We start from the raw sequence: 26,506 nt of genomic DNA on the forward strand, positions 1-26,506 counted from the left end.
TGAAGTAAACTGTCCCAGTACAGGGACCACATTGACACCTACCTGACAATGCAGAAAATTGCCAGGTATGTTCTAGCAGAACTAATCTATTCTCAATCTTTATCAACGTGATAGGTGGTGTTGTGAACAGTGTTTACAGTGGCACTTGCCAATAACAATGCTTGGTTTGGGTTCTGTCAGAACCACCCAGCCTCAGACCTCATCAAGGCCTTGGTCTAAACATGAACAAAAAGAATAACTTACAGAGATGCAGTGAGAGTGACTGTCCTTTGACCAAAAAGATCAAGGAGCCCAAGCAAGACTGACATAATTGGGAACTGGGGCTAAACTCTCTGCTGGAGTCATACCATGCACAAAGAACGTTATCATCAACAAAACCAGAAGAATCTGGAAATACTCAACAGCATTTTTGTAGTAATAAACAGAGCTGATGCTTCAGCTTGGGGACTTTTTCAGTATTGGCTCTAACAAAGTTAACTCTGATTCTCTCCACACAGTGGCTGCTACCACTGCAGAGTATTTTCAGTACTCTTTGTATTTATTTCAGATTCCATATTTCTTGTTTTTTGTGTACTGATGAAGATAATGAGGTGGTGGGAGGCAATTGTTTCATGCCCACAACAGACGTTTCTTGAGATATTTTCTTTTCAACTTGTCAGAGTCATAGAGTCCTACAGCAGGGTTCCCAGTTTGGCCCAAACTGGTCCATGCCGACCAAAATGTCCGTCCATGCGAACCCCATTTCCCTGCACTTGGCCCATATCCTTCTAATCCTTTCTTATCCTTGTATTTGTCCAAATGCCTTTTAGATGTTGTTAATGTACCCACCTCAACCACTTCTGCTGGTAGCTCATTCCATATGTGTGCCATCTTCTGTGTAAAAACACTGCCCCTCAGTTTCCCTTTTATTCTTTCCCCATAACCTTAAATTGATGTTCTCTAGTTCTCGATTCCCCAACCCTGAGAAAAAGACTGAGTGCATTCACCCTATCCATGTGTCTCATGATCTTATGCACCTTTATAAGGATCCCCTCAGTTTCCCACGCTCTAACCAAAGATGTCCTAGCTTGTCCAACCTTTTCCCATAACTCAGACTACCAAGTCCAGACAACATCCCTGTAAATTTCTTCTGCACTCTTTCCAGTTTAATAACATCCTTCCTATAACAAGGTGACCAAAACCGAAAACAATACTCCAACGTTTTGTATAACTGCAACATAACTTCCCAACTTCTATATTCAGTGCCCTGACTGAAGAAGGCCAGTGTGCCAAAAGCCTTCTTCACTGGCCTGTCGACCTGTCCACTTTCAGAGAACCATGCACCTGAACTCCAAGGTCCCTCTGTTCCACTACATCCTTAAGGCCCTACAATTCACCATGAAACTCCTGCCTTGATTTGACTTACCAAAATGCAAGACTCCACACTTATCTATATTAAACTCCATTTGTCATTTCTTGGCCTACTACTCCTGCTGAGTAAGGTTCTGCTATAATTTCTGACGACCTTCCTCACTGTCCACGATATGACCTATTTTAGTGTCATCTGCAAACTTACTAATCATGCCTTGTACATTCTCACCTCAGTCATTGATATAGATAAACAGTAATGGGCCCAACACCAACCCCATAGGCACCCACTAGTCACAGGCCCCCAGTCCGACAAGCATCTTTCCATAATTGCCCTCTGCGTCCTACTATCAAGCCATTTTTGATTCCAATGTTCCAGTTTGCCCTGGATTCTATGCAATCTAACCTTGCAGAGCATGGTTTCATGTGGAACCTTATCAAAGCCCTTACTGAAATCCAGATAGACTATGTTTACTACCCTGCCCTCATCAACCTTTCTGGTCATTTCATCAAATAACTCTAAAAAATTTGAGAGAGTTGATCTCCTACTCTCAAAGCCATGATGATTATTCCCAGTCAAACACTGTACTTCAAATGCATGTATATCTTATCCCTCGGAACCTTCTCAAGACACTTCCTCGCAACTGACGTTAAGCTTAATGGTCTATAGTTCCCAGGGTTCTCTTTGCTGCCCTTCTTGAATATTGGGACAATATTTGCTCCCTCCAGTCTTCCAGGACTTCACCCGTGGCTAACAATGATGTAAAAATATCAGCCAGGGCCCTTGCAATTTCTTCTCTAGGCCCTTGCAATGTTCGTGGATATATCTGGTCAGGACCAGGAGATTTATACACCTTCATATATTAAAATACATCCAACACCTCCTCTACTGTGATATGGACTGTCCCAAAGATATCACCACTAATTTCTCCATGTTTCCAAGTCTTCATGTCTTTTTCTGTGGTAAGCACAGAGGAGAAATATTAATTGAAAACCTCGCCTATCCCTTGCGGTCCTACACATATATGTCCACTTTGGTCCTTGAGAGGCCCTATTCTCTCTCTTAGTTATTCTTTTTCCTTTAATATATTCAAAGTACCTCTTTGGATCACCCTAATCTCCTCAGCCAAGGCTATCTCAAGCCCCCTTTCAACCCTCCTGATTTCCTTCTTCAATAAACTCCGATATCCTATATTCCCTATACACCGCCAGGGAATCCCTTGATCCCAGCTGCCGGTACCTGAGCCATGTCTCCTTTTTTCTCATCAAAGCCTCAATATTTCTTGTTGTCCAGGGTTCCCTATTCCTGCCAACCTTGCCATTCACCCTCCCAGAAACATTCAGACCTTGAACTCTCACAATCTCACTTTTAAAGGGTTCTCACTTGCCAGATGTCCCTGCGCCTGCAAACAAACTACTCCCATCAACCCCTACGAGCTCTTGTCTAATTCTATCAAAATTCGTTTTTCCACAATTTATAATTTGAACCTGTGGACCAGTTTTGTTCTTGTCCATTGCTATTTTAAAATTAATAGAATTATAGTCACTGGTCTCAAAGTGCTCCCCACTGTTACCTCTGTCACTTGTTCTGCCTTATTTCCCAAGAGTAGGTCGGGTTTTGCCCCTTCCCAAGTTGTACCCTTTATATACTGCTTAAGGAAACTTCCTGAACCTACTGAACAATCTCCACCCCATCTAAGCCCTTAACACTCTGGCAGTCCCAGTCTATGTTATGAAAATTAAAACCCGCTACTATGACAACCCCATTGCTCTTGCAAGACTCCCCAATCTCCCTGCATATTTGTTCCTCTAATTCCCGTTGACTATTTGGGGGCCTATAGTACAACCCCAATGACGTCACCATCACCTTCTTATTTCTTGGCTTCACCCAAAAAGCCTCACTCGATGATCCTTCATTTATTTCATCTCTGATTACAGCTGTGATATTGCCTTAATCAATAATGCAACTCCCCCTCACCTCCTTCCACCACCTCTGTCCCGCCTAAAGCACCCGTTCCCTGGCACATTAGGCTGCCAGTGTTGTCCCTCCCTTAGCCTTGTAATGGCTATAATATCCCAGAGTGTGTTGCTGGAAAAGCACAGCAGGTCAGGCAGCATCTAAGGAGGAAGAGAATTGATGTTTCGGGCATAAGCCCTTCATCATTCCTGATGAATGGCTTATGCCCAAACTGTCGATTCTCCTGCTCCTCAGATGTTGCCTGACCTGCTGTGCTTTTCCAGCACCACACTCTTGACTCTGATCTCCAGCATCTGCAGTCCTCACTTTCTCCGATAATATCACAGTCCCACGTACCTATCCATGCCCTGAATTCATCGGCCTTACCTGTCAGCCCTCTTGCATTGAAATAAATGCAGTTGAATCCAACAGGTTTTCCTTGCTCCTTGTCATATTCCAACCTGATCAGTCTTTTCACTTTACTATTTCTGATTACTCTACCTCCTTCAAGCACTTGCACTTGCCTCCCTGCTGTTGAGGATCCCACCCTGCTGCCAATCTAGTTTAAACCCTCCCTTGTAGCACTAGCAAACCTGGTCACCAAGGTATTGGCACCCCCCACCCCCCACCCCCCCCCCCACCCCCCACCCCCCACCCCCCCCACCCCCCACCCCCCACCCCCCCCCCCCCCCCCCCCCCCCCCCCCCACCCCACAGCAGGTCAGGTGCAACCTGTCTCTCTTGAACAGGTCAACTCTGCCCAAAAGATCCCAAAAATCTAAAATCTGAATCCCTTCACCCACTCCAATTCTTTAGCCACGCATTCATCTGCCATATCGTCCTGTTCTTATTCTCACTAGCACGTGGCACTAGAAATAATCCGGAGATTATCACTAACTTTTTTTAACTTTTTTCCGAGCTCTCTATAATCACTCAGCAGGACCTCATCCCTGTTTCTACCTATGTCATTTGTTCCACTGTGCACAATGACTTCAGGCTGCTCACCCTCCCTCTTGAGAACATTCAGAGATGTTATTACACAGCTCTGGAGCAGGTGGGATTTGAACCCAGGCCTCTGGCCCAGAAGGGAATGTTCTAGGCCAAACATCTTCAGCTGCTTCATCAATAGTTTCCCTCATCCCAAAGACAATTATAATTCATTCATATTTGGGCTGATAAATGGCAAGTAACAATTGCACCACACAAGTACCAATAATCAACTCATAAGCATGACACATTGGAATTCAATAGCACTGCCATTGCTAAATTCCTTAGCATTTACATCTTGGCATCATCATTCATTTGAAGCTTAACTGGACCAGTTATATACCAGGGGAGGCAATGGCCTAGTGGTATTATCACTTGCCTATTAATCCAGAAACTCAGCTGATGAATTTCACCACAGCAGATCATGTAATTTGAACTCAATGAAAAAAATCTGGAATTACAAATCTACTGATGACCATAAAACCGTTTCTGATTGTCAGAAAACCTATCTGACTCCTTCATGGTCTTCAGGGAAGGAAATCTGCTATCCTCACCTGGTCTGTCCTACATGGATCTTAGACCTACAGTAATGGGGTTGACTCTCAACTGTCCTCTGAAATGGCCATTCAGTTCATCAGCAGCTAGGGATAGTCAATAGGTGCTGGCTGAACAATGACACCCATGGCCCATAAATGAATATAAAAAAGTACTGCAGCAACAAGAATAGTTCAGAGGCGGGGAATTCTGCACTGAAGAACTCACCTCTTGACTCCTCAAAGTGTGTTCACCATCTGCAAAGGACAAGTCAGGAAAATCATGGAATGCTTCCCATTGGTTTGGATAAGTACAATTCCCAAACACTTAAGGAGTGTCATTGAGGTCAAAGTAACTCACTTAATTGGCACTCCATCAACCACATTAAACTCATTAATGTGCCAGACTACAATCTCTACTTGAATGTGTATTTGACATGCCTAAAATAGTGAGCTAGAACTGTGATACATTTGAGACCTTAATTATCAGTGATGGCCGTAAGTATCATCTTTGAAGTATATTTACAAAGCCATGCTAGCTATCTCTGTTGTTCTGAAAATTGTCATGTGATCAATCATCTTATCTTAATTATAGACCCAACAATTTCCCAACTACAAATGTTAGGTTAACTTCTCCATGGCGCCCTCATTTCATTTTATCATAGTTATATCTTCTTCAGTTTAAACAATACAAATATGTATTTTTCCTGTAGGCTGCAGCTATATTGTACCACAGGTGTACTATCCATAATTCATTCTGAACTCCACACCTATGCAACTAGTATGGATGTTGGAAATATTGTCTTGCTGCACCAAGGGAGTATCCCTTTAAGATCTGAAATAAGAGCCGTATTTATAGCCTGCAATGCACCTGACCTACAAATGTGAGATGTCACAATATAGATGGTGAAGAACATTCATTTCTAACTAATCCATTCTATTGCTAATTTGGTAATGTTCTGGAAATTGTTTTGACAACTTCTACTGATCAGCTCAGTGTTACTTAACTTTTAGTCCATGTCAACACCACAGAGGTTTAGCAGTTCCTACCACAAGTGAAAAAAATTGCAACATGTATCACTTAACTATTGCTACACATAGTAAGAGGAAGTTTGACTAAAAATATTTTGTATACTCTGCATTGAGGTTAAGAGTACTTTCTGAGAAATGAGCAAGTGCTACAAAAACTGCTGACTTCCAAACTTATTCCTTCAATTTTTTTTTACACCTGTTATAATGTCTTATTCTGCAATAATTTGGAGTGACAGAGGCTGAGAGGACATTTGATAGGTCTATAGAATTATGAGATGCGTAGATAAGACTGAGAGTCAGAATCTTTTTCTCAGAGTTGAAATGTCGAAACGTAGGGGGCATTTTTGCATTTAAGGTGAGGGGGAAAGTTCAAAGGAAGTGGGAGGGACAAGTTTTTTACATAGGGGGTGGTAGGAGTGTATAGTGTACTGCCATGATTGACGTAGATATGATGGGGGGTTTTAAGAGACTTTTAGATAAGGACATGAATATGTAGGAAATGGAGGGAAATGGACCAAGGGCAGGCAGAAGGGATTAGTTTAATTTGGCATCAAGTTCAGCACAACATCATGGTCCAAAGTCTGTGCTATACAGTTCCTGTGCTATACAGTTCAATGTACTATGTGTTTTGCACATTAGTCAATTTTAATGAATCACAAAATCCAGATATAGAATCATAGAATCCCTACAGTGTGGAAACAGGCCATTTGGCCCAACAAGTCCACACCGATCTCCGAAGACCCACTCAGACCCATTCTCCTACATTTACCCCTGACTAATGCACCTCACCTACACATCCCTGAACACTATGGACAATTTAGCATGACCAATTCACCTAACGTGCACATCTTTTGCATTGTGGGAAGAAACTGGAGCATCCAGAGGAAACCCACGCAGACACAAGGAGAATGTGAAACTCCGCGTAGACAGTTGTCCGAGGCTCAAATCGAACCAGGGTCCCTGGTGCTGTGAGGCAGCAGTGCTAACCACTGAGTCACTGTGCCGCAGTATCTTAGTCATAATGGCCTCAAAAATATTGTTTACTTACCTGGAAATGTATATCAGAACAAAGCAAAATAATTCCTCCTTTATGTTTCAGGTGTGGAGTTCAATGTATGTAGAAAATTGATTTTTTTTAGATTAGATTCTCTACAGTGTGGAAACAGCCCTTCGGCCCAATCAATCCACACCAACCCTCTGAAGAGTAACCCACCCAGACCCATTTTCCTCTGACTAATGCACCTAACCCTATGGGCATTTTAGCATGGCCAATTCACCTGACCGGCACATCTTTGGACTGTGGGAGGAAACCGGAGCACCCGGAGAAAACCGGAGCACGGGGAAAATTTGCAAACTCCACACAGACAGTCACCTGAGGCTGGGATCAAACCTGGGACCCTGGTGCTATGAGGCAGCAATGCTAACCACTGAGCCACCATGTTGGGTCATATGTTAATGAAATGAATTACAACATAGGTGGACAAAATGCAAAGTCAAACCAAATAACGTTAAAGGAAATATTAATTGCTCATAAAGAATATAGGACATGGAAATTCACTACTAATATTGTGTTAAATTTCTTAATGGAGAAAATATCCAAGACAACAGGGGAGGCTGAAATGTGTAAGATGGACAAGTCAGAGATAGGGCCACAAGATTTCAATCCCTATTTTTCGTATAGCTTCTCTGTATGGGATTCCACAAAGGACAGAGGCATACAGCCAAGGGTTTAGGCTGGTAAAAATACAGAACATTACGCAAAGATCGGATAGTGAACATGGAATATAAGGCAATCCCATAAATCCTGTCTTAAACAATAATGAAATGAACAAGTTTTTATTGTGTGTAGGCTCCAAAAATGCCTAGATACAATTACAATGATGTGTGATTAATTAAAATGGAATGGGGTTGGGATAAATGTTAGTCAAGTGAAAAGGAGGATGTTGCACTTAGAGATTCCTTGTTACTGGTGGGGTTCCACAAAGGGAGAGATGGCATTGTATGGAGAAGTGGGATTAAGCCTCAGTTTTAGCCTCAGAGTATGATGAGAAGATAAAATAGATGAGGAAAGCACATGGCTATCTTAGTTATTTTTCCCTTGTATCATTTATGTGAGACCTGAGTGAGAACCTGTTTAAGGGTGTAACAGATGTTGACATAAATTAGGGGATGTAGACTTGCAGATAAAAAGGAACCAAGAAAAATAATTCAGAATCTAGCGTCACATCGCACAGGTGCAAAAACTTGTTCAAATACAGCTCAATACATAACTACTGGTAGTACTGCTTCTCAAGCACTGTATGGGTGCTTATGTATTGGTGTGGGTTCCTTCACTGTCATTGATTAAAATCCTTGAATTCACTCCCTAATGGATTTGAGGGTCTATCTACAGCACATAGATTGCAATGTTGCAAGAATGCAGCTCATCTCCACCTTCTCAAAGGCAATTAGGGAATGGGCAATAAATGTTGACCAGCCAGTGACACCCATGTCCGATAAGATCCACTATTTTTCGTAATATATATATAAAATGATTTGGATGTGAACAAAGAAGGTATAGTTAGTAAATTTGCAGATGACACCAAAAGTGGAGGTGTAGTGGACAGCGAAGAAGTTTACCTCAGATTACAACGGGATCTTGATTATGGGCCAATGAGCTGAGGAGTGGCAGATGGAGTTTAATTTAGATAAGTGTGAGGTGTTGCATTTTGGGAAAGCAAATCTTAGCAGGACTTATACGCTTAATGGTAAGGTCCTAGGGAGTGTTGCTGAACAAAGAGACCTTGGAGTGCAGGTTCATAGCTCCTGAAAGTAGAATCGCAGGTAGATAAGATAATGAAGAAGGCGTTTGGTATGCTTTTCTTTATTGGTCAGAGTATTGAGTATAGGAGTTGGGAAGTGATGTTATAGAGTCATAGAGATGTACAGCATTGAAACAGACCCTTCAGTCCAACCTGTCCATGCCGACCAGATATCCCAACCCAATCTAGTCCCACCTGCCAGCACCCGGCCCATATCCCTCCAAACCCTTCCTATTCATATACCATCCAAATGCCTCTTAAATGTTGCAATTGTACCAGCCTCCACCACATCCTCTGGCAGCTCATTCCATACACGTACCACCCTCTGCGTGAAAAAGCTGCCCTTTAAGTCTCTTTTATATCTTTCCCCTCTCACTCTAAACCTATGCCCTTTAGTTCTGGACTCCCCGACCCCAGGGAAAAGACTTTGTCTATTTACCCTATCCATGCCCCTCATAATTTTGTAAGCCTCTATAAGGTCACCCCTCAGCCTCCGACGCTTCAGGGAAAACAGCACCAGCCTGTTCAGCCTCTCCCTATAGCTCAAATCCTCCAACATCTTTGTTAATCGTTTCTGAACCTTTTCATGTTTCACAATATCTTTCCCATAGGAAGGAGACCAGAATTGCACGCAATATTCCAATAGTGGCCTAACCAATGCCCTGTACAGCCGCAACATGACCTCCCAACTCCTGTACTCAATACTCTGACCAATAAAGGAAAGCATACCAAATGCCTTCTTCACTATCCTATCTAAGAGCGACTCCACTTTCAAGGAGCTATGAACCTGCACTCCAAGGTCTTTTTGTTCAGCAACACTCCCTAGGACCTTACCATTAAGTGTATAAGTCCTGCTAAGATTTGCTTTCCCAAAATGCAGCACCTTGCATTTATCTGAATTAAACTCCATCTGCCACTTCTCAGCCCATTGGCCCATCTGGTCCAGATCCTGTTGTAATCTGAGGTAATCCTCTTCGCTGTCCACTACACCTCCATTTTTGTTGTCATCTGCAAACTTACTAACTATACCACTTATCTCGCATCCAAATCATTTCTGTAAATGACAAAAATTAGAGGATCCCAGCACCAATCCTTGTGGCACTCCACTGGTCACAGGCCTCCAGTATGAAAAACAAACCTCCACCACCACCCTCTGTCTTCTACCTTTGAGCCAGTTCTGTATCCAAATGGCTAGTTCTCCCTGTATTCCATGAGATCTAACCTTGCTAATCAATCTCCCATGGGGAACCTTGTCAAATGCCTTACTGAAGTCCATATACATCACATCTACAGCTCTGCCCTCATCAATCTTCTTTGTTACTTCTTCAAAAAACTCAATCAAGTTTGTGAGACATGATTTCCCACACACAATGCCATGTTGACTATCCTTAATCAATTCTTGCCTTTCCAAATACATGTACATCCTGTCCCTCAGGATTCCCTCCAACAATTTGCCCACCACTGAGGTCAGGCTCACTGGTCTATAGTTCCCTGGCTTGTCTTTACCGACCTTTTTAAACAGTGGCACCACGTTTGCCAACCTCCGGTCTTCTGGCACCTCACCTGTGACTATCGATGATACAAATATCTCAACAAGAGGCCCAGCAATCACTTCTCTAGCTTCCCACAGAGTTCTCAGGTACAGCTGATCAGGTCCTGGGGATTTATCCACCTTTAACTATTTCAATACATCCAGCATTTCCTCCTCTGTAATCTGGACATTTTGCAAGATGTCACCATCTATTTCCCTACAGTCTTTCTCTTCCATATTCTTTTCCACAGTAAATACTGATGCAAAATATTGATTTAGTATCTCCCCCATTTTCTGTGGCTCCACACAAAGGCTGCCTTGCTGATCTTTGAGGGACGCTATTCTCTCCCTAGTTACCCTTTTGTCCTTAATATATTTGTAAAAACTCTTTGGATTCTCCTTAATTCTATTTACCAACATTTCTATGTTGTGGCTGTACAGGATGTTGGTTAGGCTGCTTTTGGAATATTACATACAATTCTGGTCTCCTTCCTATCGGAAAGATGTGTGAAACCTGAAAGGGTTCAGAAAAGATTTACAAGGATGTTGTCAGGGTTGGAGGATTTGAGCTATAGGGAGAGGTTGAATAGGCTAGGGCTGTTTTCCCTGGAATATATCAGAGGCTGAGGGGTAACCTTATAGAGGTTTATGAAATCATGAAGGGCATGGATAGGGTAAATAGACAAGGTCCTTTCCCTGGGGTTGGGGAGTCCAGAACGAGAGCGCAGAGGTTTATGATGAGAGGGGAAAGATATGAAAGAGACTTGAGGGGCAATTTTTTCATGCAGAGGGTGGTGCATGTGTGGAATGAGCCGCCATAGGAAATGGTGGAGGCTGGTACAATTACAATATTTAAAAGGCATCTGGATGCATATATGAACAGGAAGGATTTGGAGGGATATGGGCCGGGTGCTGGCAGGTGGGACTAGATTAGGTTGGGATATCTGGTTGGCATGGATGAGTTGGACTGAAGGGTCTGTTTCCATGCTGAACATCTCAATGACTCTAAAAGAATAAAAAAAAATCCTTCACTCTTCTAAATTCCAGTGAAAATGAGCTAAGCCTGTCCAGACTATCCTCGTAAGACAATCCAGAAACCCTACATATCCAGTAACCCTCTTTGTCAGTTTTATCTAGATTTTAGTATCTACATGGAGCATGACAATTGGATCCTCCCCTACCCATGGCAGGTTCCTCTCCTGTCCTCAGCAGATGTCCTTAGCCTTGGCACCAATAGGCAATTCAGCCACCTAAATTCTAGATGGTGGAAAGCAAAAGCAACCAAAACTCCTCCTCTCTTCACTGAACTGCCCATTAAGCAAACTCTCAAGTTTGCATTCAATTTCCTCAGCTGCACCCACCTACCTCACTGACTTCAGCTGTTCCAAGTTTCTTAATGTCACACATAGTCAATTGCCCCCTTAATATCAGCAGCCATCACTCTTGCTTCACCTCTGGAGTTTAACACATTTGCCCATATATGGAATCAAGGCTGTAATGAGGTCAGGCACTGAATAGTCCTGGCCAAAAGTGGAACGTATGAGGCTTTTTCCCAGGGTAGAGGAGGTCAATTACTCAGGGACACAGGTTCAAGGTGCAAGGGGAGACATATAAAAGAGATGAGCGAGGCATGTTCTTCACACAAAGGGTGGAGAGTGCCTGGAATGCATTGCCAGAGAAGGTAATTGAAGCAGACACAATGGCAGCATTCAAGAAACACTTGGAAGAATAGGAAAGGAATAGAGGGATACAGATCCTGTAAGTGAAGACAGTTTTAATATGGAAGGGCAAACTGTATTGGCACAGCCTTAGAGGGCTGGAAGGCTGAAGGCAAAGGTGAGGACTGCAGATGCTGGAAACCAGAGTTTAGATCAGAGGAATGATGAAGGTCTTTTGCCCGAAACATCGATTTTCCTGCTCCTCGGATGCTGCCTGACGTGCAGTGCTTTTCCAGCACCACTCTGATCTAAATTCTGCAAGGCTGAAGGGCCTGTTCCTGTACTGTATTGTTCTTTGTTCAAATCCAAACTAGTCATCATGCTTTTGCAAACTAAATATCACTGATGAACCTTGCATCAGTTGTTAATGATTAAGTATAGACTGCTGGGCAGGCAATTGGCCAAGTTTGATTAGTTCTGTTTTTTGTGGACAGGCCATACCTTGGCAACTTTTCATTTTGGTGGATAGCTGCCAGTGCTGTAAATGTACTGGAACACCTTGCTAGGGGGGGAAATTGATTGACTAGGATAACCATGACTAGATAAGAAAACTTCAAGGAGATTATGAACAGCAGAACAACTGTGATCTTTTTTAGAAACTCATAAATTAAACATGATTTTGAGATGCCGGTGTTGGACTGGGGTGTACAAAGTTAAAAATCACACAATACCAGGTTATAGTCCAACAGGTTTGATTGGAAGCACTAACTTTTGGAACGATGCTCCTTCATCAGGTGATAGTGGAGGTCTCAATCGTAACACACAGAATTTATAGCAAAAATTTACAATGTGATGTAACTGAAATTATACATTGAAAAATACCTTAATTGTCTGTTGAGTCTTATATTTTTTTGAATACCATGATAGTTTCACTTCCTTCATGTGTAAATCACAACATCTTTTTTTTAAAGTTGTATTCTCAGGTTAGCTGTAACAATGGGTGATAGCTAGACAATATGTTGAAGGTGTTGGCCCCCTGTGTTCTCTGTCTATGCCATGATGTTTAGATTGATTCTAATCTAAAAAGTGAGATAACAGAGTTTTATGCCTCAGGATGCCCTGAGGCATGGTACATTGGGGAAACCAAGCAAGGGCTACAACAACGGATAAATGGGCACCGCACAACAATCAACAGACAGGAATGTTCCCTCCCAGTTGGGGTACACTTCAGTGGTCCAGGGCATTTGACATCGGACCTTTGGGTGACTATCCTCCTAGGCAGACTTCGGGACAGGCAGCAGTGAAAAGTAGCCGAGCAGAGGCTGATAGCTAAGTTCCGTACGCATAGGGAGGGCCTCAACCGGGACCTTGGGTTCATGACACATTACAGGTGACCACCATTGCACTATACACATACACAGACACTCCTATACACACATACTCACACACACACACAGGCACTCCTATACACACATACACACGGACATACATATACACAGACACACACACGGACACCCACACTCCAACAGGCATCCTCTCAGAGACTTAGACCACTCTACACTCATGCACACACATATGCACTCTCTCTCACAGACACTCACAGCCCCCCATCCCAGACACGCACACACACTCTCACACATGCACCCCCTCACAGACTTAAGACACTCAACACTCACTACACACACATACACTCTCTCTCAAATTCACAACTCCCCACCCAGACACACACATGCAGACTGACAAAGATCCAAATGCACACATGTATTTTGTGGGGTGAATTTGTTCTTGCAGAGTTACATTATACTTTGCTCAAAAACTGCATGAATTCATGTAAAACTCTGAGCTCAAAAACTGCATGAATTCATGTAAAACTCTGTTATCTCACTTTTTAGATTAGAATCAATCTAAACAGAGAACACAGGGGACCAACACCTTCAACATATTGTCTAGCTATCACCCATTGTTACAGCTAACCTGAGAATGTAACTTTTAAAAAAAAGGTTTTGTGATTTACACATGAAAGAAGTGAAACTATCATGGTATTCAAACATATGTAAGACTCAACAGACAATCAAGGTATTTTTCAATGTACAATTTCAGTTACATCACGATGTAAATTTTTGCTATAAATTCTATGTGTTAGGATTGAGTCCTCCACTATCACCTGATGAAGGAGCAATGCCCCAAAATCTAGTGAGCTTCCAATTAAACCTGTTGGACTATAACCTGATGTTGTGTGATTTTTAACTTCATAAATTGTGAGAATTGTCAAGAGGTTCTTGTGTTACAGTGGTAGGGTCCTCAACCCTAAGCCAAGAGGCCTGGGTTCAGGTCCTATCTGCTTCAGAGATGTATCATAACAAAGGGCGGCATGGTGGCTCAATGGTTAGCACTGCTGCCTCACAGCATCAGGGACCTGGGTTCGATTCCAGTCCCTGGTGACTGTCTGTGTGGAGATTACACATTCGTCCTGTGTCTGCGTGAGTTTCTTCCCACAATCCAAAGATGTGCAGGTTAGGTTGAATTGGCCATACTAAATTACCCATTGTGTTCAGGGATGTGTAGGTTAGTTGCATTCGTCAGGGGTAAATGTAGAGTAATAGGATAGGGGAATGGTTCACTCTTCAGAGTGGACTTGCTGGACTGATGGGCTTGTTTCCATACTGTAGGGATTCTATGGTATCTTTGAACAGCATGATCAGAAAATATCCGAGAACTGTCAAATGGAGTATTGGGCTATTTAAAGATCTTCATAGGCACATTATAATGGTTTCACTAGAAAGGTCTTGTGACCCTGTGGTGGTGTCCCTATCTCTGGTCTCAAAACTCAGGTTCATGTCCCATCTGCCTCAGAGGTGGGCCATTATATATCTGAATAAATATAATGATGTGGAATGGCAGTATTCCACAAAGAAGTACTGTCCGTTAGTCTTCAAGCTTGACTACTAGACTACTACTACTCACTAAGGATGTTAATAATAAGACTAACAACTTAAATAGACAATACTGTTTAAGATAGAATTGAGAATTTGATAATAGATAGAGAAGTTGAGCTCTAAAGATTCACCATTTAATCCTTTATGGAACATGAGTGTTACTGACAAGTTTAACATTTGCTACCTTTTCCTAATTGCCTGTGAGAAGATGGTGTTGGGAGGGGATCAGTTTAGCTCAGTTGGCTTGACAACAGGTTTGCAATGCAGGGTGATGCCAATAGCCTGGATTCAATTCCTGAACTGACTGAGATTACCATGAAGGATTCACCTTCTCAACCTCTGCCCCTTGCCTGAGGTGTAATAACCCTCAGGTTAAACCACTACCTGTCATCTTTCTCTAGGAGACAACAGCCCTATGGTCTGATGAGAGACCATGGCAACTTTAGCTTTAGCCCATAGTTTTGATAGGAAAGAAGTTTCAGTTCGCAATTTTTGAGAAGATTTGTCGCTCAGTGTGTGGTTCAGATTGTAAGCTTGCTCACTGAGGTGGTAGATTTGTTCTCAGATGTATCATCACCATGCTAGGTAACATAATCAGTTCCAGTATTTTAGTCCTTCAACTGTGAAATAGAAATGTGATTCCATATATATACATAGGTCCTCTGTGCAATGAAACATGCACTATGCATGCCCCTTGTCTGTATTTTTAGTAATTCACTGTACTCTCTGATAGTCCTTGTAGGAAGGAGACTACTTAGTCTCCATTTCTGAAAAGGAGACATGGTGGTCTCAAGTAACTGTAGACCCATTAATTTGGATTCATGATGGGAGAAGGTGCCAAAGGCCAACATTAGGGATAAAGATATGATGGCTTCAATAAAGAGGGACATATTAGGGACACCCCAGCATGCCTTCAAAAATAAAAGTATGTTTGACAGAGTTTTTCATGATCTCAGGTCTCAAAACTCTTTACAGCCAAATTAATACTTCTGCAGTGTGGCCATTGCTGCATTGGAGAGGATCAATGGGCTGAATTTTCCTAATCCTGCAGAGGGATTTTGAAGGCAGGATCAGGAGCAAATTTGGAAGTTGGGATGTCAGAAAGTTATTCCTGCCTCTAGACAAATCTTACCAAATTTAGGTCATCTACAATGACAATTAGTTGTCTGGCAGTAGCAGATAGCCAATATTTAATATTTAGGAGGCTAACTCAGGGAACTGGGAACACTCTTTGGGATCTTTCCAGTGTTAGAACGATCTCTCCATGAAAACTGAACACAAAGCACTCTGAAGATAATCTCTGAGGTTGGGGTGCCATCGGGCCAGTGGCCCAGTTACACAATCATGGGCATGAAAGGCTGCACCCATGGTTTCTGTAAGAACTTTCACTTCTGCCCTGATCCTACTAGCTTTAGCCCTCATCATATTTGAATTTGCAGACAACAAAAGAACAGGTGCAAAGGCAAGTTGTGAAAGGTAGGCAAACAATCTACAGAAAGTTAAAAATCACACAACACCAGGTTATAGTCCAACAGGTTTAATTGGAAGCACACTAGCTTTCGGAGCGACGCTCCTTCATCAGGTGATTGTGAGATATTGATAGGCTAAACGATTGGGCATAAAGTTGGTAAAAACAAAATAATGTGGGAATTGTGAGGTTATTCATTTTGGAAGGAACAACAAAAGATTAGAGTATTATTTGAATGAAGAAAAGTTGCAGAATGCTGTAACACAAGGGGATTTGGGAGTACTTGGGAAGTGATTTCATTGAAACATACAGGATTATTAAGGGGCTTTACAGTGTAAATGCTGCGATGATATTACCCCTCATGAGAGGATCTATAACCAGAGGGCATAGTCTCAGAATAAAGGAACAATGACTCAAGACTGAAATTAGAGGAATTTCTTCTCTCAGAGGACTGAGAGTCTTTGGAGCTCCTTTCCCACAAAGCTCTGCAGAGACAGTCTTGGCGTACATTTAAGGCTGAGATAGATTCTTGATCAATAGAGGAATCTAGCATTGTGGGGAAAAGGCAGGAAATTGGATTTGAGGGATGTGTGATCTGCCACAATCCTATTGAATAGTGGAGCAGACTCAAGGGACTGGACAGCTTACTCTTGTTCCTATTTCTTATGGTCTATTATATGGAATCTTCCAATAGCATCTCAATTTCAAGACCTCCTTACTGCCCTAGCAGTGTCCACCTTTTCTGGTCGAACTGTCAGTCTTCCAAACCTGTGAGACCTCTGGTAGGATCAGCAGCCACACCCGATATGCAATTAAGAAGCTACCCACAGGAAGACCATGGAAGTGGGCAAACCTTTCCCGCCATTAAGGGGCTGACATTGTTCCAGATGGAAGAATATTTTCAAAGGCAGTGATTCCACCCAATATTGACAAAAATATCCGAGAGAATGTAGCTGTTCTCCTTTGAATTATGTAACAGGATCAGTTGAGAGACCAGAGGGAAATTGACTTAACATCTCATCCCAAAGACAGCACCTCTGACAGTTCAGAACTCCCTCAGTGCTGCACTGAAGATTAATCTGAATTTTGTACTGAAATCTATGAAACGGGACTGGAACCCAGGATCCCCTGATTCAGAGGTAAGACTGCTCCCATTGAACGTTGACATGAAAACAAGAGTGTGTTTGTGCATGAAGTGGGCGGGGGATTAGAGGAATTGACAGGCTATCTTTTTTTGTGCTGCGATCAGTCAATAAAGGGATTGAATAACATACAAATTGGCAAACCAAAAGCTGATTTTATAGATCTCCCTATTGATCCAACCAGTCACAGGAGCAAATCTAAGTCTGATTAGATATACAACCTCCCATTGAAAATAGGCTTCATTTCCTGTTCAATAACCAATATGGAAGCTTCAGAGAGTGAAGCACAAGAGAGTTCCTCAACTTACCAACTGAGGTAAAACCTTCCCCTTGGCGGCAGATTGAAGATCCTTCTCTATTGGAGCGGTTCTAGCGAGCTCTGGAAAGGGTGGCGCTATTGACAGACCTACCAGTGAACAGGCGATACTCCCCTCCACCCTCGATCCCCATTGAGCTCACCCGGGGAGTTCCTGTCAGGGGAGGGACCCCAGTCACTCCCACCTCCCCTTGTCCCCACCCATCTCTGTATAAATGCTGCTGCCTCCAGGACCCGCGGCTCACGTGAAGGGGCAGAGATGGTTTTGTTGACTGATGTGGGCGTGAGATTCGGCTTCTTTCTGATCCTGAGCCTTGCCTCTGTAAGTAGGTTGCGGTCGATTGCATATTGCCAGTAGAGTTGATCTCGAGTCAATCAATGATGAAGAGGCGGGAATGGACCCCAGTTTGACGGTTGTGTTTGATGCACTGCTCTTGAGATCCTGCATTGAATTGAATTCCCTCCATTCCTCAGGCGGACCGCGATGCTCGTGGGGAGGCTCGGGCAGCGAAGAGATGCTACTGCGACCTTCAGATGTCTGATGGGCCATTCCCCCACCAGCAACTCGATGAATTATACTTAATCTCTCAGAATTGCAGCTTCGAACTAAACAAACAACAGGTGAGGAGGGTGCGGCAGTCTCCCAGAAACTCCAGCCGTAAGGCTGCAGCGTCCACTCCACCACACCTCCCCCAAAAACTCTTGCACTCATATCCATCCTGTGCCCCAGCTCCTGCTGCGAAATTAATTGAGACTGTGCAGAGACGCAGGTCTGCCCCTCTCTCGCAGTTAGTGCCAGGTTAGGGAGTGCAAATTGCACATATCCCTGTTTGACCCCCTGGGCGCACCCGATTTTGGAATGGTGCAGAGCGAGGCCGTTCAGTCCATCCTGTCTGCACCAGCTGCCTGAAGAAGCATTGTGACTCTGAGGCCATTCTCTCCTGCATTTTCCTCATAACACCAACATTGTTTCTGTTTAAATAAACATCTGACCCCTTCTTGAAACTTTCCGCTTTAAAATAAATAAATTCCTCCATTTATCGAGCGCCTTTCGTGACCTCAGGGATATCCAACAGTGCCTTACAGCCAATTGAAATACTTTCTGAACGCAGAGACCTGTATGACAATGAACAAAGACAAGATGAGCTGTTTTAATTTAGTTTGAGAGACAAATCTAGGTTGGAAGAAAATCCCTGTTCATCTTCCAGTTCATTCTCCCGAGATTGCAGATTAGCCCCAGTTTACGACACATCTGAAAGAAGGCACTCAGTATAGCATTTTTCAAGACTACTTATTGCCAGCCTCGATTGTGCTCAAAAATGTGTTCACTATTGACTTCACAGGTTTACAGACTCTTAGAAATTTCTCTAACTAATTAGATTGTCACCACATGACAGGAGGAAGAATCTGTCCTGATGTTTTCTGTTCAGGAGATATGAAACCTTTCAGCTGTGAAACACTATTTGCATTGAGTTTTGTTGCTTCTTATTTTTGCACTCAAGACACACCAGTTGTTTAAAGGTAAATGGATCGGAAGATAAAATGTTGGAACAGTTTCAGAACTGACCACATCTAGCCTTCATGTCATGAGTCAAGAATGAGTCACCAGTTAAGCAATTTATATTTTAATCTCTTTAACAAAGAATCATGCTTTCTATTTATCCTCCAGTTCAATGAACCACTTGAAATTCTTGCCTACGTAGATCAGAAATTGAGGAACCTTGTGCAACGCATTAATGAATTTGAAGAAGAATATGATGGTGAACTATACAGTATCATTTCATATCGGATAATAGAGATTGAAATTGCTGAACTGAATGAATTGCTCAACCAACTTCAAGAAAAGTGTTCTCGGAACAATGATGAGAGAACTGACCTGGATACACAGGTAACCAGGGCCCAGTGTCAGCTGTGATTTTGTCGGCATGTGTATATGCACATATGAATATGTGTGTGGTGACAGGGCTTGGAGGATGGGAAGCTGCTTGAAATTCCCATGAATGAATGAAACTTAATTCATCCCAGATTGACAACCAAACTTTGTATCTTTCTGAGGAGGGGTCACTTGACTCAAAACATTAACTCTGATTTCTCTCCGCAGATGCTGCCAGACCAGCTGAGCTTTTCCAGCAATTTCTGTTTGTATTTCTGATTTATAGCATCTGCTGTTATTTAGGCTTTTACATGAGATCTTTCCCGTCAGTATGGGTCATTGAATTACATAAGAAACTTGACAAGATGACGGTAAGATTTGATTGTGTCATTAGTAACATCTGATTATTTCACTTATCCAGCCAAGTGCCAAAAATGGCTACCATGTTTCTTACATACCAACAGTGAGTAATTGAGTTGGTCTAAGGCACCATACAATTACAATTCTTCGTTTCTTTATCCAACAGGCCCAAAACATTACCAACAAAGTAGATGAATTAGAGAAATATGACCGACTTAAAGTAACTCAAGAGCACAAAAGAAATATTATCCTGAAAAGGAGTCTGACCTCGTGCCAGAATGCACTGTTAGTAACACCAACCCCATATGTCAGTCCACAGCCAGGTGAGTACAATAGGCAGAGTTGTACTATCACTGTTGTAGAGAATCTAATTACTGTCACCATAAAATGTGAGAATGAATCTTTTCTGAAGTTTTCTGTTCAGGAGATATGAAATCTTTCAGCTCTGAAACACCTATGCATTGAGTTTTTGGTCGCTTCTTGCTTTTGCACTGAAGAAACACCATTGTTTAAGGGTAAAAGGACCTCTTTACAAAAGCTGCCAGACCAGCTGAGTTTCTCCAACAATCTTTGCTTTTGTTTGTCCCTTGATATTTAATGGCTTTACCATCACTGAATTCCCCCATTACATACATCCTGGGAGTTACCACCTAGCAGAAATTGATCTGGACAGACCACATAAATGCTGTCATCAACAACTTCTGTTTTTGTCTCTTGTCCTAAACTTGGACTTGAGTAGTCAGGGTATCAGGTTGTAAGTTTGCTTGCTGAACTGGTTGATTTGTTCTCAGATGTTTCATCACCATGCTAGGTAACATCATCAGTGAGCCTCCGTGAAGCGCTGATGTTTTGTCCCACTTGTTATTTATGTGTCTTGGTCTGTTGTGGTGGATGATATCACATCCAGTTCTTTTTCTGAGAAGTTGGTAAATGGGGTCCAAACCTTTGTTTGTTAATGGAGTCCAGGTTTGAATTCAAGGCCTCGAGGAATTCCTGTGTGTGTGTCTCTGTTTAGATGTCCCAGGATAGATGTATTGTCCCAGTCAAACTAGTGTCCCTCTTCATCTGTGTATATGGATACCAGTGATAGTTGGTCATGTCTTTTGGTGGCGAGTTGGTGCTCATGCCTCCTGGTGGCTAGTTTCCTGCCCGTCTGTCCAATGTAATGTTTGTTGCAGTCCTTGCAGGACAGATGATCTAAACAAGAAGACACATCACGCCCAGAACCTCTAGCCACCCTACCATATATTAAAGATGTCTCGGAGATGATGACCAGACTACTTCTGCCCGTAGGCATCATAGTAGCCTACAACCCTACCACCACACTGAAACCGCTCCTTGTGAATTTAAATGACCCTGTACCAACAACCAGCAGAATGAACATTATATACAAAATACTCTGCAACAAACATTACATAGAGTCATAGAGATGTACAGCATGGAAACAGATTCTTCGGTCCAACCTGTCCATGGCGACCAGATATGCCACCAAAAGACATGTCCAACTATCACCAGCATCGAGACACACAGATGAAGAGGGACACCAGTGCCACTGGGACAATACATCCATCCTGGGACAGGCTAGACAAAGACATGTACTGGAATTTCTACAGCATTCAAACCAGAACTCCATTCACAAGCATATCAACTTGGACCCCATTGACCAGCCGCTCAGTAAAAGAACTAGAAATGTTGTTACCCACCACAACAGACCAAGACAGATAAATAGCAAGCGGGACAAAACACCAGCGCTTCATCGGACGTTCACTGATGATGTTACCTAGCATGGTGACGAAACATCTGAGAACAAATCTACCAGCTCAGCGAGCAAACTTACAACCTAATCCACAACCTGAACTACAAATCTTCTCCAAAATTGCAGTCAGGATATCATTTGAAAGTAAGATTAAAGAAGAACATAACTGAAAAGCAACAAGTTATGTCAAACCTGTATGAGGCCTTGATTAGACACACTCAAATGTGCATGTTCAGCTCCACATTACAAAAATGATATACAAGATCCAGAGAAATTTTATAAGGAAAAAGTGGTGGATTAGTTTCAGAACTGAACACATTTAGCCTTCACGTAATGTTCAGGAATGAGTCATCAGTTAATACATTACCCAGTGGCACCCAAGCTGTTAGTAGATTTTTTGATATTTTATGTAATCATACAGTATAAAAGGAGACCATTGGGACTAGGATGCCTCTGCAATTTCTTTGAAAGATTGATGCAATAAGTCCCATCCTGCAGCTCTATGTTGTAGCCCTGTAATGTTTTCTCTGACCTCATACCACATTATTTGTCTTATGGTATTGCCATCTCAGCTGCTTGTAAATACAGATCAACTATAAAGGCTACTTCTCTCCAAACTGCTTAATCATCTATTCGAGTAACTCCATTTGGTTTTCTTCTGACTCTCTCTCTCTCTCTCTCTCTCACTCAATCCTACATTTAAAGCACAGAGAATACAATTTAAGTCAGACAGCAAGTAAACAACGGCAGTGGTTTTCCAGGCAAGGTATAAGGTCCCACAGGTACAGTAGCTTAGTAGTTATTTCACTAAATTAACCAACAAAGGATTTTGAGATCTAATCCCACAATGCCAAATTGGGAAATTTAATTAAGTAAATTCAGGAAGAAAAGAAGCAGAAACACTGGAAATACAGAGCATCTGTGTAGAGGGGAAGAGAATTCAGAACTGTGATTTTTATCAGAACAGCAACTATATATTTGTAACCTGGCAGCAACAAAATATTCCTTCAGAAAATAGAATGTGCCACTGTGACCCCCATCTGCCCTGCCTATGTGTCTGGTCCCAAAATAAAATAAAGAATTGTGCACACTGAATTCTGAAACAAAAACAGAATTTGCTGGAGAAACTCAGGCTTAGATCATTGGACTCAAAATGTTAACTGTTTTCTCTTCACAGGTGCTGCCAGACCTGCTGAGTTTCTTCAACAATCTTTGCTTTTGTTTGTCCCTTGGTATTTAATGGTCTTACCATCACTGAATTCTCCCACTACATTCATCCTGGGTATTACTACTGAACAGAAATTGAATTGGACTAGCCACATAAATACTGAAATCAGCAATTTCTGTTTTTGTCTCTGATCCTAAATCTGGACTTAATGTAATCAGGGTATCATTCAAAAGAGGAACATAACTGAAAATCAACAAGTTATATCAAACCTGTATGAACCCCCCTAGACACATAACTGTGCACATTCAGCTCCACATTAAGGATATCAAAGGACCAGAGAGGTTCTACAAGGATAATGTGAGGGTACAACTATCTGAAAAGACTGAATAGGCTGGGATCTTTTCTTTTGAAGAATAATAGATAATGGATGCTGTTGGAGATCTCAAACTATGAAGGGTTGATCACATCAAAAAGGGAAATATCAAGTGCATTTTTGCTTTTAACATGTTTGCAAGTGCTAGGTATTATTATGGGAGAAAGTGAGGTCTGCAGACGCTGGAGATCAAAGCTGAAACTTTATTGCTGGAACAGCTCAGCAGGTCAGACAGCATCTAGGGAAAAGGAGATTCGACGTTTCGGGCACATGCCCTTCCTAGGTATTATTATGCTGTGTATATTGTTGTTTTTCCAATATAATACTTAATAGGGTTTATGGGATTTCTCACAGGGTCCTGTTCCTTTGGAAGATTAAAAGCAGTCTCCAAACCCAGGAATTCAATGCTTAATCATTTTGGAACATCCTACTCATATGGCTCCTGGGGGAAAGATCCACTGCCAGCTCCTGGGAAAGAGGATCAATACTGGCTTGTAGTTCTAACTAGTAGTAATAGATTTGGAACTAAGATTCGTGTTTACAGCTCTTATTCTAAATTCCTCACCAAAGGTACTCATAAGGACATAAACTTTCAAACCCATAATCCTCAAGGCCCTGGTGGGGTAATGTATGGAGATGCCTACTATTACAATTGCTATAACTTGGGCAAACTGTGCAAGTTTAATATGACCACACTAGGGGTCATATCTGCCACCCTGCCGTTTGCTGGTTTTAATGACAAGTTTCCATACTGTACGCTTGCTTCCTGTTACTTGTACACAGACATGGATCTGGCAACCGATGAAAATGGGCTCTGGGTCCTCTATTCAACTACATTCAGTTTTGGAAATTTAATTGTCAGTCAACTCAATACGACTGACCTTTCACTGCTTGAAAGCTGGAACACCACCTTATTCAAACGATCAGCATCCAATGCCTTTTTGGTGTGTGGGATTGTGTATGCAACTAGATATGTGAGTCCTGAAATAGAAGAAATCTTTTATATGTTTGACACAACCAGTGGAGTCGAACAATATAATTTGAAAATCCAATTCCGAAAAATCTTGCCTGGCATTCAGTACATGAACTACAACCCACGGGATAAGAAGTTGTATGTGTACAGTGATGCATATGTTATTAGTTACAGTTTAACATTTGAATAACGTGTGACCAGAAATCCTAAGAATCAAGCAACAGAAGGGAACCTATTCAGGTCCAGCTAATAATAGGATGCCATATGCACAAAGCTATATTTAGAGACAATACTTAACAGTATTGCTTGAAATGAAATGAAATGCTGGAAATGCTCAGTAGGTCAAGCAGCATCTATGGAAGTAGAAACAGTTAACATTTCAGTTTGACAGCCCTTTAACATCTGTATGGTCTTTGCAGTAATTCACAATTGCCTGGTCATTATTAAGATTGCAGCAATTTGTATGGATATGTAATGTTTGAAACCATCTCAGTTAGGACTGGATGAGGTGTAGTTTGAAATAATTCAATACAAATATTAATTCAATATTGTTCCTTTGAATTTAGTATGCAATGTAACCACAACATGTAACAGGTAACTCAGGTGAATCTGATAGTAGAACAAAATGAGATTGATGTAACTACTGGTACTTTGGTCTATGTACGTTAACATTTAACATTTTGCAGCATTGAAACTTCACTTTCAAATGAATGCTTTTAAAGATTAATAACAGTTACTGTACATGAATAATCAAAACTTGTTGATTTCAATTTATTAAAAACATTATAAATCGGATCTAATATTAAAGTGAAAAACTATGGTGAGGTAATTTCTCTTTATTAAAGAATATGTTTTCTACAGTCTGGACAAAGCATACACATAGTAGCCTTTATCATTTGAGTCTTGTGTTGTTGCAGATTAATACAAGTCAGTAAGAAGAACAAATTCATGATCAGTCTGATATACTATAAACCAGCTTTCCATATTATTTCCCTCCACTGATTATTGCGCTAGGTATTCAATTAATGGCAGCAACCATTTTGTGTCAGCTCAAGCTTTGGATGTTCCAAGCTGTTGAACCAATAATATTGAAAGAATAACAATATATTTCCAAGATGGAATGATGCAATTTGGAGGGAAACTTGGAAGTGTGGAATTTCCATGTCACAGCTGTCCTTATTCTTCTCAGTGATAGTAGCACATTTGGAAGGTGCTGTGAAGGAATTCTTGGCAAGTTACAGCATTGCATCTCATAGATGATATACAATGCTGCCATTGTACACCAGTGGTGGAGGGAGTGAATTTGAAGATGCTGGATTCCAGTTAAGTTTATGGTGAACAATGATTCCCAGGATGTGAGACAAGGCTTCAGTCAGTTGAAAGATTTGAAATCAGACACCTTTAAAGCTACACAGATATATTTGTTTATATAGTCACTAAAATAATACAGGACATATGGATTTTGTATAGGGGATAGGTTGGTGTTTTAAATGTATAGATTAGATTCCAAACAGTATGGAAACAGGCCCTTCAGTCCAACAAATCCATACTGACCCTCCAAAGAGTAACCCACCCAGATCCATTACCTTACCCCTATCTTTACCCCTGACTAATGCACCTAACACTATGGGCAGTTTAGCATGGCCAATTCACCTGACCAGCACATCTTTGGATTGTGGGAGGATACCCATGCAGATACAGGGAGAATGTGCAAAATCCACAAGGAGAGTCGCCTGAAGTTGGAATTGAACCCAGGTCCCTGGTGCTGTGAGCCGGCAGCGCTAACTGCTGAGCCATTGTGTTGCCCCAAATATAATAAGTCAGTAAGCCTTATTTTCATTTATTATTTGGAATTTACTTAAGATTTCTAAAGGCAAAGAGAATCTGGGAGCTAAACATAGATGAGCACCACGAAGTCCAAGAGGTGAGTACCATTTCGTTTATCTATTAAATTCCATGTACTAGGATAGGCAACCTGTGGTCAGTCTCCCTCCCTCTCCTGACTTTCTCAGTGAGGCAGCAACCTCTTCTTCCAGCCTCTGATTCCCCCATGCCACCAACAGACTTGGAGGCTTCCAATCCCACGCCCAAGTAGCTGCGTTCAGGACTCAGGCTTAATAAATACGTCATCTGTCCTAAGATAATCTGCCAGGAGAATCAGTCAGTTCCATAAAAATACATAAAAATTGCAAAATGGAAAAGTTTGTTTCGTCCAATCAGTGTCAGTTTCTACTCTTTGCACATGCAAATCAATTTAACCAAATCTTACATCAACATCAAATCTTACAAAACTCAA

General features: G+C 41.9%; 2 protein-coding genes across 2 annotated transcripts in view; one reads left to right on the forward strand and one right to left on the reverse strand.

Annotated features, from left to right (window-relative positions):
- Positions 1-17,870: 17,870 nt before the first annotated feature.
- LOC122558552 (olfactomedin-4-like) lies at positions 17,871-25,034 on the forward strand. The gene is made up of 5 exons (XM_043707280.2): positions 17,871-18,029; positions 18,182-18,328; positions 19,377-19,595; positions 20,107-20,263; positions 23,592-25,034. The coding sequence occupies exons 1-5, from the start codon at positions 17,967-17,969 to the stop codon at positions 24,398-24,400; spliced, it is 1,395 nt and encodes a 464-aa protein (XP_043563215.1). The 5' UTR covers positions 17,871-17,966; the 3' UTR covers positions 24,401-25,034.
- Positions 18,704-26,506, reverse strand: part of LOC122558689 (sperm microtubule inner protein 8-like) — a 32,288-nt gene continuing 24,485 nt past the window's right edge. The window contains exon 7 of the mRNA XM_087996048.1: positions 18,704-18,823. Within this exon, the coding sequence (XP_087852174.1) occupies positions 18,745-18,823 (79 nt within the window). The 3' untranslated portion in view covers positions 18,704-18,744. The remainder of the gene's footprint in view (positions 18,824-26,506) is intronic.

Source organism: Chiloscyllium plagiosum, unplaced genomic scaffold (genome assembly GCF_037043375.1).
Source record: "Chiloscyllium plagiosum isolate Xiang-an unplaced genomic scaffold, Cpla_swu_hap1 HiC_scaffold_17, whole genome shotgun sequence".
Taxonomy (NCBI): domain Eukaryota; kingdom Metazoa; phylum Chordata; class Chondrichthyes; order Orectolobiformes; family Hemiscylliidae; genus Chiloscyllium; species Chiloscyllium plagiosum.

Bases quoted from the DNA above. Each gene is read 5' to 3' on its own strand.
- LOC122558552 (XM_043707280.2), top strand. From the start codon at position 17,967: ATGGTTTTGTTGACTGATGTGGGCGTGAGATTCGGCTTCTTTCTGATC. The intron at 18,030-18,181 runs GTAAGTAGGTTG...TCCATTCCTCAG, and splicing joins TGATCCTGAGCCTTGCCTCT to GCGGACCGCGATGCTCGTGG. The intron at 20,264-23,591 runs GTGAGTACAATA...GATTTCTCACAG, and splicing joins ATATGTCAGTCCACAGCCAG to GGTCCTGTTCCTTTGGAAGA.